Raw genomic sequence first — 14,071 nt, 5'->3', positions numbered from 1 at the left:
GAGGGGAGGAAGAGAATAGAAAAGGGGAGAGAGAGAGAGAAAGAGTTGTTTGAATGTGAGGCCTTACCTTCTGTAGACTAGTGGGGTTCAACTGCGTTTTGTCTATTATCTTCACGGCAACCTACGGGAGTGGAGACAAACAAGAAATAGACTTTACACACCAATCACAACCGGCCAAAGCTCTGTGACAGCACCCATTTTGTGTTGACAATGGAACGTTTTGATCCTCTATCCTAACCCAGGTTTAACGAAGTTTGAGGAGCTTCTGAGAGAGGTGTGTTGCAAATGGCACCTTTTTTCCATGTATAGTGCACTACTTTTGACCAGCGCCTTATGGGCCCTGGTCAAAAGTAGCGCACTATATAGGGAATATGGTGCCATTTAGGACACAGACAGAAAGTTATGATTAAATGGTCATTTAGCATCCTGGTTAGCACCACCCAAGGTGTGCTTTCCTCAGAACAGAAGGATCAAGTCACCAGAGTGCAGATTCGACAGCCTTGGGTTGGTAACTCGAGCTCAAAATTGAAAATCTATTCAGGCCCAATTCTTGCTCGTCTGCTGGCGAAACAAAATAGAAAAAAACTCTGTCCCTGTTATGGAGGCTGCAAATGCACAAACTGATTTATGTTTTGAAAGGAGGACAGTTTGAGAATGTCATTTGAATGCACACACACCAACACACAATGACAAAAGAGAGAAGAGAGAAGTTATGGTCCAACAGTTAAAGCGACACTCCTTAATTTGACTGCGGCTGCTTTTAGGACAGTTGGTTCAAATTTGAGCTGGTGCAGTTCTGCTGTTTTGTCCTCCTGGTGCAAAACATTATCTGCTTGAAAGTGGAATTTAGGGGTAGAATAAGTAGATTTATTTGGGCCTGTGTTGGTGTACAAACTCATCAGCAAGAGCGTCATTTAAAAGACATACCATAACTAACTGGCAGTTCCATTTGTCCAGATCCACCCGCACAGATTAAAAACCGGTCAGAAGGGCTGCAGCTGCACTTGAGGTGAAAGTTACAGACTGTGCCTTTAAATGACGCATATGAAATTCTTCTCTTACAACCCAGTGTTCCATAGATCATTTTGAAGCGTCACTGAGAAAAGGTTGCATCAGTCCCCGAGACTACAATTAACCATAATCACTATAATCAACACGCAATCATTTTCGGGATAGGAGATGACACTAGCACAACGCGAATCAAAGGCACCGTAGAATTGGCCTCCCTTGCAAAAAAACAGCCTCTCCTGAAATATGGATATGTAAATCGGTCACCATTACTGGGTAGAAACAGCAGGCTCCCGAGACCATAAGCATTCGCATCCTATCAGGCAATCTTGGAGTAGGCATACCGGAATGTTTGAATTCACACGTAACAACCTCTCTCACTCAACACTCTGGTGCGAGTCCTGACGTACATTGCATCAATAATTGAACCTATACTGTGGCTCATGCTGGGTCAGAGTACCCAGCCAAAGTTATTTCCATTTCAAGAGTAGACTTTTTAAAACGGCGCCGAGGTCTTGGCCAACACTGAAAGAGAATTGTTGAGTGGTTGAGGTCGATGGGTGATGAGGGCAACCAGTGCAGCCATATCTTGTTAACTCTTGATTTGTCTTAAAGTGGCCGACAGCATTTTAGCAACATCAAATTGTATTCCAATCTGTTTCATATACACCCCCAAGAAGACACATTTGATTTATTTTAGGTTCTGACAATTGACCACTTAGATATGGGAATTTTCACATTTTCAAACATTCTTAGAATGTTTGGGAATTACATATACTAAGGCATTAAAAATAAAAATAAATCTATAGCAATTTAGAGTGAGAAAGCGGCTGTGCGTTTGGACAATAAATAAACATCTGTCTCGTCCAGGATCGGAGTCTATGCAGAACAGTGCACCATAGCCAGTTGGCTAAGTTGGTAGAGCATAGCGCTTGTAACGCTTGTGGGTTTTATTCCCATCGGGGACCAGTACAACAACAAAAAAATGTAATTAAAATGTATGCACTCACTACTAGGGCTGATCTTATTTGGTGCTCATCTTTTTAAATTCCTTTGGGTTAGAGGGCATAGACTGGATCTACAATACCAAAGGCATGGGACATTAAACTACATTTAAGGTCAGAAAAAAAAACATGCATTTTCCTTTAACATTGTTTTCGTAGAGATGTGGGACAGGACTTTGGTACTGTAGTTCACAAGATTCCCTCTTCTCTCAGTCTTGTTGAGCCCAGAAACCAAACATCCAGAGAAATGTGGACATGCAAACAATGTAAACTTTAAGAACTCCAGACCTCTGTTGAGTCCTTACATGTAATCGCCAAGCTATTGGCATGAATCCAATGTCTAAATATGTCTGTGTGGGTACCCAAACAAGACACATGCAATTTTCAACAAGGTCAAACTTAACATACCACACGCGCGAGACCAATTTGAAAGAAGGACAACTGGGTTATTTCCTGTTTAGGTATTTAAAATAAAGAAATAGACTCAACGTGGCCTCTTAGAACAGGGATCACCATATAGATTCAGCTGAGGGCCGATTGTTTCTTAAGCGGTTGGTCAGGGGGCTGGAACATAATTACAAATAATTATAAAATCAGATAATATTTGACTAAAACATAATAATTTCAAACCTTGCTTTACATTTCTATACAAATCACATACATACATTGGATTGGGGCGGCAGGTAGCCTAGAGGTTAGAGCGTTGGACTTGTAACCGAAAGGTCGAATCCCCGAGTTGACAAGGTGAAAATATGTCATTCCGTTCCGAGGCCGTCATTGAAAATAAGAATTTGTTCTTAACCGACTTGCCTAGTTAAATAAAGGAAAAATTAATTTTTAAAAACACTACAGTTCAGTAAATGACAGCAAAAAATTCATAATGGAGGAAACGTACCTCTCGTCCTGTGAGTATATGCCGGGCCAGCTTGACTTTGGCAAAGTTCCCCTTGCCAATGGTCTTGAGCAGCCGGTAGTTCCCGATGTGTGGCTGCTCCTCTGTCGTGGACGCCACAGAGTTCCGACATCTCGGCAGGCTGTGCCGACTCCCCGACTTAGCCGGCGGGCCCGGGGTCTCCTGGTAGCCCTCCACAGAAGTGTGCTGTAAGAATGTGACATGGGTGGAGAACAACAAACCGTGTCGGTTTAAACAAATACGTATTTTATTGAACAGATAGAGCATCAAGGTGTGGAACGATAGAAAGGGTGTGTCAAAGGGGAGTAGGCCAGATTTAAACGTATGCCCAACATCTAAGATGTATGCCAGAGGCTGCGGCATTACGACTAGACCAGCTTTCCACCAGCAACATGCATGTCTCTTCTACACAGTCAGAAAGCTAAAACAGCTTGTGATACTATATCTGCTACAAGAATCAGGTTTCCAACCAGTAAGTACATGTCTGATAAAAATCATGACAGGCCTGATGGGAACAGCAAATGTTACTCTAAACTTTACAAATGTCAACAAAACAAATCAATAAGACAAGGTGGGATCTTTTCGTTCTTGTAAAACGAATTATGCGGGAAATGGCAGTGGAAACGCTTGTATGTGCAAATATTGATTATTATAACCATCATTTCAAAGTCACGTGATGATATGTTGTGTGGTCCTCCCACTACAACTTGGGAAAGCATGCAGTTTATTAGGCTACTGATGAAATAAGTTATGATATACTTCACAGGGTGGTGAAAATGCACAGTGATGAGCTTCATGCTCTTTTTCAATAAATATCAAGGGTATTTTTCTGGTGTCAGGATGATCGATGCTTGGCTTCCGTTTGACACATACACATAATCTTGTTCTTTTGTCAATAATAAAACCAGAGTGGGCACATTTGCTATAGTTTATAACGCAAAACTTTAGTGACAAAACAGTAGAGTTGAAAATGCAATGGATACCCATTTAACTTGTGTTTTTTATTTGGTACATGGGAATTTTACCACAAAAGTTAGTTTTATGTGAACTACATCATGCACAGCCTTTAGTATTCACATGAAAATCTGTCGCCAATTGGATGTATCAAATTGAAAAGTAATGTTATTTTCTACACAGATCACAATTATTGCGTGATGATCTTCCCTGATGTTTTCCTGAACTTCCCAATACCTCCGATGCATTTCAAATCACATCAAACCATACTTCAGATTGTCTTTTTTATTTTATAGCATTTCAGACTGAATTTTAAGACCGTCACTGGCTGCTGATTCAAGAGGTCGACCGATTAATCGGAATGGCTGAGTAATTAGGGCCGATTTCAAGTTTTCATAACAATCGGAAATCAGTATTTTTGGACGCCAATTTTGCCGTTTAAAAAAAAGGTAGGTCAGTTAAGAAGACATTCTTATTTTCAATGACCGACTAGGAACGGGGCAGAACAACAGATTTTCACCTTGTCTGCTCGGGGGATCCAATCTTGCAAACTTAGAGTTAACTAGTCCAACGCTCTAACCACCTGCCTCTTGTTTGCACTCTACGAGGAGCCTGCCTGTTACGCAAATGCAGTAGAAGCCAAGGTAAGTTGCTAGCTAGCATTAAACTTATCTTATAAAAAAATCTAATAAATCATAATCACTAGTTATAACTACACATGGTTGATGATATTATTAGTTTATCTAGCGTGTCCTGCGTTGTATACAAATCGATGCAACGCTGGGGGATGATTTAACAAAAGCCCATTTGCGAAAAAAAGCACAATCGTTGGACGACTATACTTAGCCATAAACACCAATGCCAATATTTTTAAACCTGCATATTTAGCTAAAAGAAATCCAGGTTAGCAGGCAATATTAACCAGGTGAAAATGTGTCACTTCTCTTGCGTTCATTGCACGCAGAGTCAGGGTATTTTATTTTTTAACCTTCATATAACTAGGCAAGTCAGTTAAGAACAAATTCTTATTTTCAATGACTGCCTAGGAACAGTGGGTATAACTGCCTGTTCAGGGGCAGAACGACATATTTGTACCTTGTCAGCTCAGGGGTTTGAACTTGCAACCTTCCAGTTACTAGTCCAACGCTCTAACCACTAGGCTACCCTGCCGCCCCTCACTGGGAACTAATTTGACAGAATTGTACATAATTATGACATAACATTGAAGGTTGTGCAATGTAACAAGAATATTTAGACTTAGGGATGCCACCCGTTAGATAAAATACCGAACGTTTCCGTATTTCACTGAAATAATAAACATTTTGTTTTTGAAATTATAGTTTCCGGATTCGACCATATTAATGACCAAAGGCTCGTATTTCTGTGTGTTATGTTATAATTAAGTCTATGATTTGATAGAGCAGTCTGACTGAGCGATGGTAGGCAGCAGCAGGCTCGTAAGCATTCATTCAAACAGCACTCGTGCATTTTGCCAGCAGCTCTTCGCAAGCACAGCGCTGTTTATGACTTCAAGCCTATCAGCCTAATGGCTGGTGTAACCGATGTGAAATAGCTAGCTGGTTAGCGGGGTGCGCGCTAATAGCGTTTCAAATGTCACTCGCTCCGAGTCTTGGAATAGTTATTCACCTTGCTCTGCATGGGTAACGCTGCTTCGAGTGTGGCTGTTGTCGATGTGTTCCTGGTTCGAGCCCAGGTAGGGGCAAGGAGAGGGACGGAAGCTGTACTGTTACACTAAAGTGCCTATAAGAACATCCAATAGTCAAAGGTATATGAAATACAAATGGGATAGAGAGAAATAGTCCTATAAAAACTATATTAACTACAAACCTAAACCCTCTTACCTTGGAATATTGAAGTCTTATGTTAAAAGGAACCACCAACTTTCATTGGTTCTCATGTTCTGAGCAAGGATCTCAAACGTTAGCTTTTTTACATGGCACATATTGCACTTTTACTTCTCCACCACTTTGTTTTAGCATTATTTAAACCAAATTGAACATGTTTCATTATTTATTTGAGGCTAAATTGATTTTTATTGGTGTATTATATTAAGTTAAAATAAGTGTTCATTCAGTATTGTTATAATTGACATTATTACAAATAAATAAATGTAAAAAAAAAAAAGTAAATTGCACGATTAATCGGTAACGTCTTTTTTTGGTCCTCCAATAATAGGTATCGGTGTTGAAAAATCATAAAATCGGTCGACCTCTAGTTGATTCTAACACATTTATCACAGGGTGAGGTCGTAATAATTGTCTGATATCAATATTGGGTTGTGGGACAAAAAAAATGTAGTTACTAAAATGTAGTTACTAGATCTCAACTTGTTGATGTTGGACTTCTAACCTGGATATATGACTTTGAAACCCTGACAGCTGTACCCACGGCACGCGTAGAAAGAATTCAGATGTCACCGTCCACTTCCGAGGCAGCCCATGTGTGATGCCTTAACCTCCTTGACATTATCGGACAAATAACTTTTTTTGCAACCACAGGAATTAGTGACCCATGTGTTCGTTAGTGACACACTGATAGTAGTTAGGCCAAAATACAGTGTGTATACTAAACATTAATTTGTTTCCAAAAGTCAGAATTTCTTCCCACCTCTTCCTCATAAAGACATTGCTACTGGGCACAAATCTCAACACACAGCTCCTGTTAAAGATGAATTCAGATTATGTGCCTCTGATCTTGACATTATGATGGACAGACGCCACTGTATTGAATGTCACTGTACTGTATACATAAGCAGTGGGATCGTAGTATACCGATACACCGCACAATCAAATTAGTAAATAGTAATAAGGTTAAGTACACCAATGCCAATGTATGCCAATGGCTTCATGACAATGTAACAGGGAAGGGGTGTCAGGGATTAACCCTGTAACAATTGGTAAAGTACATTTAGCGCAGATATTTGTCATGTCCATACAACGCTGAATTCACATTCATCCTCTGTCGTTCGAGCACTTTTGTAGCACTGCCATTCATTTCCCTAGTGAACACATCCCAGGTCTCAATCACTTGAGTAATTTATCACTGGTGACTGCGTGAGTGTTTGTCCTAAGAAAACCTTGCCAAAAAAATAGGCCAGTACTGTCGTACTTGGAGACACAAGGAGGTCAATTATGGTAATGATCGAATAAACAAGACGACCCGCCATTGTAAACACTAACTACATGTAATATATCTAGAGAGGAGAAAAAAGGCTGTGACCTTGGAACAAACGCAGAAGTCGTCGTTAGCCTCAACACAGTTCGTTACGGCAGATGGGAAAATGGTGGTGGTGGGCAGAGCTCACAGATCATTTAGCGACTGCCGACCGGAGGGTCGTAAAATCAGATTTGTGGAGTGTTGTCAAGGAGTGTCTCCTTCAGAAGGGGAGTGATGAATTGCATATTATAGGTAATTCCTTGAAAACGTAAAAACAGGTGGGGCTGCACAACTAACACAAGTGACAGCAGCATATAGAGATGGAGCGCTGTCGTTATGTTTTCCTTCTCCATCCTTTGGCAGGAGCCTTGTGCAGTTGTGGTCTACTTTGTGAGCAATATCAACACGCTACTAGTCACCTCCATATATGGGCTACCAGATGTGGGGCAGTGGCATCTCCCTCCAATAAAAATGGAAAGCATATCATTATACAAACAGACTGATATAGTCAACAAAATAGGTGACGTTGGGAAATGCTTAACACTATGGCAAAGTGTAATCAACAACATTATCCTAACGATAGCATTATACTGTATAGTGGTATTATAATATAACCAACCAACCAGAATGTTGAGGTTTCACAGACCACACTTCCTCTCATTTCATTACTGTATTATTATAACACCTTAACTTAGTCTAATTAAATCACAGATGTTTGATGGATGTTTTTTCAGATCAGCCCATTACACACAGCATTCCAAGATGGCGTAGCAGTAAGTCGTCCTCTCGTATCGTCTCTCTGTAAATATCTGTAAATACCGTCTCTTTTTCGTTTTAGATATTTTTCTTCACATATCTTTAAAAACTTTTTGCTAAACCTAAGCTTCCAAATACTCTCCTGCAATCCGCTTCACCCAATGTAGCTACTTTTCGTAAAGTATTTATATTTACTTCGGAACCGAAACCCCTCAACTGAAGTTAGCCAGCTAACCACCAGCTATGCTAGCGGTCATCAGCTAACCTTTAGCTCGGAAAGCTCTCGCCAGTTCGAACAACGCGACGCTAACCAGAGCATAACGGACCTATTTATTTTTTATCCCCGGATTCTCTCCGCAAACGGAACATTTTTTTCAGCTGGATCTTCACAACTAGCTATCGAGCTAAACCGCAACCCTGGTTGTTTACTCCTGGCTAGCGTTTCCACCCACGTAGCTTGAAGCTAGCCCGGACAGAGCTCCTGTGTTCCTAGCATACTCCTGGGCTTCTATACCCGGATCCACGACCGGTCTACCGATGTCACTGCACGAAGAGGAATAAACAGACTCACCCCATCGCGACGTCCTCCAAAGGCTAACTCTCTAGCCCTCGCTATCTCCTTGCTTGCTAATTCGGCATGCTAACTGCTAGCTTGTTTAGCCCAGGTCCGCTAACTACTACCTTGTTTACCCGGGCCTGCTAATCTGTTAGCTTGTTAGCACAGGCCTGCTAACCGTCTGCATCGCAGTGGCCCATATGTACTTTCTATCTCTTCCCGATTTTTAAAATTTGTTTATACCTTCCGGAAACCTGCCTCACCCAATGTGATACGGAATCGCTATTATTTTTACTTTTTAGAACACACTCAATAACCTCCAGAAGCGAATCAGCTAACTAGCTACAAGCTACTTATTCACTTTTTTAATTTTTTTAAAACCTGGATAACACCCGCCAGTCCAGCCCCCCTGCCTCATCCACCGCTGCCCCTGGACTCTGATCACTTGGCTACATAGCTGATGCACGCTGGACTGTCCATTAATCACGGTACTCCATTCTGCTTGTTTGATTTATCTGTCGGCCCCGTTGCCTAGTCAATGCCATTTTACCTGCTGTTGTTATGCTAGCTGATTAGCTCACCCACTGTTTTAGCTAGCTTTCCCAATTCAACACCTGTGATTACTGTATGCCTCGCTGTATGTCTCTCAAATGTCAATATGCCTTGTATACTGTTGCTCAGGTTAGTTATCATTGTTTTAGTTCACAGTGGAGCCCCTAGTCCCACTCCTCATACCCCTGATACCTCCTTTGTCCCACCTCCCACATATGCGGTGAACTCACCCATTACAACCAGCATGTCCAGAGATAAAACCTCTCTCATCATCACCCAGTGCCTGGGCTTACCTCCACCGCACCCCACCAAACCCCTGTCTGCGCATTATGCCCTGAATATATTCTAACATGCCCAGAAACCTGCTCCTCTTATTCTCTGCCCCCAACGCTCTAGGCGACCAGTTTTGATAGCCTTTAGCCGCACCCTCATATTACTCCTTCTCTGTTCTGCGAGTGATGTGGAGGTAAACCCAGGCCCTGCATGTCCCCAGGCACCCTCATTTGTTGACTTCTGTGATCGAAAAAGCCTTGGTTTCATGCATGTCAACATCAGAAGCCTCCTCCCTAAGTTTGTTTTACTCACTGCTTTAGCACACTCTGCTAACCCTGATGTCCTTGCCGTGTCTGAATCCTGGCTCAGGAAGGCCACCAAAAATTCAGAGATTTCCATACCCAACTATAACATCTTCCGTCAAGATAGAACTGCCAAAGGGGGAGGAGGTGCAGTCTACTGCAGAGATAGCCTGCAAAGTAATGTCATACTTTCCAGGTCCATACCCAAACAGTTCGAACTACTAATTCTGAAAATTACTCTCTCCAGAAATAAGTCTCTCACTGTTGCCGCCTGCTACCGACCCCCCTCAGCTCCCACCTGTGCCCTGGACACCATTTGTCAATTGATTGCCCCCCATCTAGCTTCAGAGTTTGTTCTGTTAGGTGACCTAAACTGGGATATGCTTAACACCCCGGCAGTCCTACAATCTAGGCTAGATGCCCTCAATCTCACACAAATCATCAAGGAACCCACCAGGTACAACCCTAACTCTGTAAGCAAGGGCACCCTCATAGACGTCATCCTGACCAACTGGCCCTCCAAATACACCTCCGCTGTTTTCAACCAGGATCTCAGCGACCACTGCCTCATTGCCTATATCCGCTACGGTGCCGCAGTCAAACGACCACCCCTCATCACTGTCAAACGTTCCCTAAAACACTTCTGTGAGCAGGCCTTTCTAATCGACCTGGCCCGGGTATCCTGGAAGGACATTGACCTCATCCCGTCAGTTGAGGATGCCTGGTCATTCTTTAAGAGTAACTTCCTCACCATTTTAGATAAGCAAGCTCCGTTCAAAAAATGCAGAACTAAGAACAGATACAGCCCTTGGTTCACTCCAGACCTGACTGCCTTCGACCAGCACAAAAACATCCTGTGGCGGACTGCAATAGCATCGAACAGTCCCCGCGATATGCAACTGTTCAGAGAAGTCAGGAACCAATACACGCAGTCAGTCAGGAAAGCTAAGGCCAGCTTCTTCAGGCAGAAGTTTGCATCCTGTAGCTCCAACTCCAAAAAGTTCTGGGACACTGTGAAGTCCATGGAGAACAAGAGCACCTCCTCCCAGCTGCCCACTGCACTGAGGCTAGGGAACACGGTCACCACAGACAAATCCATGATTATCGAAATCCTCAACAAGCATTTCTCAACGGCTGGCCATGCCTTCCGCCTAGCCACTCCTACCTCGGCCAACAGCTCCGGCCCCCCCGCAGCTCCTCGCCCAAGCCTCTCCAGGTTCTCCTTTACCCAAATCCAGATAACAGATGTTCTGAAAGAGCTGCAAAACCCGGACCCGTATAAATCAGCTGGGCTTGACAATCTGGACCCTCTATTTCTGAAACTATCCGCCACCATTGTCGCAACCCCTATTACCAGCCTGTTCAACCTCTCTTTCATATCGTCTGAGATCCCCAAGGATTGGAAAGCTGCTGCAGTCATCCCCCTCTTCAAAGTGGGAGACACCCTGGACCCAAACTGTTACAGACCTATATCCATTCTGCCCTGCCTATCTAAGGTCTTCGAAAGCCAAGTCAACAAACAGGTCACTGACCATCTCGAATCCCACCGTACCTTCTCCGCTATGCAATCTGGTTTCCGAGCCGGTCACGGGTGCACCTCAGCCACACTCAAGGTACTAAACGACATCATAACCGCCATCGATAAAAGACAGTACTGTGCAGCCGTCTTCATCGACCTTGCCAAGGCTTTCGACTCTGTCAATCACCAGATTCTTATCGGCAGACTCAGTAACCTCGGTTTTTCGGATGACTGCCTTGCCTGGTTCATCAATTACTTTGCAGACAGAGTTCAGTGTGTCAAATCGGAGGGCATGCTGTCCGGTCCTCTGGCAGTCTCTATGGGGGTGCCACAGGGTTCAATTCTCGGGCCGACTCTATTCTCTGTATATATCAATGATGTTGTTCTTGCTGCGGGCGATTCCCTGATCCACCTCTACGCAGACGACACCATTCTATATACTTTCGGCCCGTCATTGGACACTGTGCTATCTAACCTCCAAACGAGCTTCAATGCCATACAACACTCCTTCCGTGGCCTCCAACTGCTCTTAAACGCTAGCAAAACCAAATGCATGCTTTTCAACCGAATCGCTGCCTGCACCCGCATGCCCGACTAGCATCACCACACTGGATGGTTTCCGACCTTGAATATGTGGACACCTATAAGTACCTAGGTGTCTGGCTAGACTGCAAACTCTCCTTCCAGACCCATATCAAACATCTCCAATCGAAAATCAAATCAAGAGTCGGCTTTCTATTCCGCAACAAAGCCTCCTTCACTCACGCTGCCAAGCTTACCCTAGTAAAACTGACTATCCTACCGATCCTCGACTTCGGCGACGTCATCTACAAAATCGCTTCCAACACTCTACTCAGCAAACTGGATGCAGTTTATCACAGTGCCATCCGTTTTGTCACTAAAGCACCTTATACTACCCACCACTGCGACTTGTATGCTCTAGTCGGCTGGCCCTCGCTACTTATTCGTCGCCAGACCCACTGGCTCCAGGTCATCTACAAGGCCATGCTAGGTAAAGCTCCGCCTTATCTCAGTTCACTGGTCATGATGGCAACACCCATCCGTAGCACGCGCTCCAGCAGGTGTATCTCACTGATCATCCCTAAAGCCAACACCTCATTCGGCCGCCTTTCGTTCCAGTACTCTGCTGCCTGTGACTGGAACGAATTGCAAAAATCGCTGAAGTTGGAGACTTTCATCTCCCTCACCAACTTCAAACATCAGCTATCTGAGCAGCTAACCGATCGCTGCAGCTGTACATAATCTATTGGTAAATAGCCCACCCATTTTCACCTACCTCATCCCCACAGTTTTTATTTACTTACTTTGCTGCTCTTTTGCACACCAATATCTCTACCTGTACATGATCATCTGATCATTTATCACTCCAGTGTTAATCTGCAATATTGTAATTATTCCCCTACCTCCTCATGCCTTTTGCACACATTGTATATAGACTCCCCTTTTTTTCTACTGTGTTATTGACTTGTTAATTGTTTACTCCATGTGTAACTCTGTGTTGTCTGTTCACACTGCTATGCTTTATCTTGGCCAGGTCGCAGTTGCAAATGAGAACTTGTTCTCAATTAGCTTACCTGGTTAAATAAAGGTGAAATAAAAATAAATAAAAATAAACCGCACCAGTGCCCACTGTTGTTTTAACCTATTTTTTTCCCATCCAGATAGTTCATGTTGCCTACCATCTGAATGGGGGTTAGGGGCATCTCTGGTGTTTGCCCTTGCTTTTAGCAGATCGCCACTTATTTCTGCTCAACTTGCTCGCTCGTTCACGCTCGCATGGCTCGCTAAGCCCTAGCAACGGACCATCGTGTTTTGTAACACACGTTTTCTGAATTCTCCTTCCTCGTCTGCCAGTCTACAATCTGGTTTGATCACTAAAGGCAAAATGAAGCGCTCAGGTCATTCCTGAGCCTGTATTCATAAAGGCATCTAGTATTCATAAAGGCATCTAGTAGGAATGGACACAAAAAAAGGAGGACGAACAGGCCCCCCATTAACATCGACGGGGCTGTAGTGGAACGGGTTGAGAGTTAAGTTCCTTGGTGTCCACATCACCAACAAATTAACATTGTCCAAGCACACCAAGACAATCGTGACGAGGGCACAACAAAACCTATTACCCCCTCATGAGACTGAAAAGATTTGTCATGGGTACCCAAATCCTCAAAAAGTTCTACAGCTGCACCAGAGAGCATGGTTGCATCACCGCCTGGTATGGCAACTGTTCGCCATCCAACCGTAAAGAGCTACAGAGGGTAGTGCGTATGGCCCAGTACATCACTGGGGCAAAGCTTCCTACCATCCAGTTAAATTCCAGCCTAGTTAAATAAAGGTTCTATGCAGGACCTATATACGAGGCGGTCTCAGAGAAAGGCCCCAAGAAATTGTCACACACTCCAGTCACCCAAGTCATAGACTGTTCCCTCTGCTACCGCACGGCCAGCAGTACCGGAGCACCAAATACAGGTCCAAAAGGATCATTAACAGCTTCTACCCCCAAGCCATAAGACTGCTGAACAATTAATCAAAATGGTCACCAGGACAATGTATATTGACTGACACCCCCCCCCCCCGTTTATTATCTATGCATAATCACTTTACCCCTACCTAAATTTACAAATTTCCTCGACTAACCTGTGCCCCTGCACATTGACTCGGTACCAGTACCCCCTGTATATAGCCTCATTATTGCTATTTTATTGTATTTAGTAGATATTTTATTAATTCCATTTATTGAACTTCATTGTTGGTTAAGGGCTTGAAAGTAAGCATTTCATGGTAAGGTCTAAACCGGTTGTATTTGCCACATGTGACAAATAAAATTTGATCTAGGATCAGGTCCCACCCACTCTTAAACTTTTATCCATTATGTTCTAGAAGGAAAAACTGATCCTATATCAGCACTCCTAATATGACACACTTTGTGGATATGGGCCCTGATCTAGGATCAGTTTGGTATTTTAAATCAAAATGAATAGGGGGGGGGGTGCTATATGAGAATTCATGCCATCTACTCTCATATTCAACTTCCAGCTA

General features: G+C 43.4%; 1 protein-coding gene across 6 annotated transcripts in view; it reads right to left on the bottom strand.

Annotated features, from left to right (window-relative positions):
• The window catches only part of LOC124002852 (serine/threonine-protein kinase MARK1-like), a 75,930-nt gene that overhangs the window by 45,766 nt on the left and 16,093 nt on the right, over positions 1-14,071 (bottom strand). For all 6 annotated transcript variants that reach the window (XM_046310587.1, XM_046310589.1, XM_046310590.1 and 3 more), the window contains exons 2-3: positions 2,908-3,111; positions 68-121 (exon numbers count right to left, since the gene is read on the bottom strand). In XM_046310587.1, the coding sequence (XP_046166543.1) occupies positions 68-121; positions 2,908-3,111 (258 nt within the window). The remainder of the gene's footprint in view (positions 1-67; positions 122-2,907; positions 3,112-14,071) is intronic.

This window comes from Oncorhynchus gorbuscha, linkage group LG18 (genome assembly GCF_021184085.1).
Source record: "Oncorhynchus gorbuscha isolate QuinsamMale2020 ecotype Even-year linkage group LG18, OgorEven_v1.0, whole genome shotgun sequence".
NCBI classification, from domain to species: domain Eukaryota; kingdom Metazoa; phylum Chordata; class Actinopteri; order Salmoniformes; family Salmonidae; genus Oncorhynchus; species Oncorhynchus gorbuscha.
This window is presented reverse-complemented; position numbering and strand designations above follow the sequence as displayed.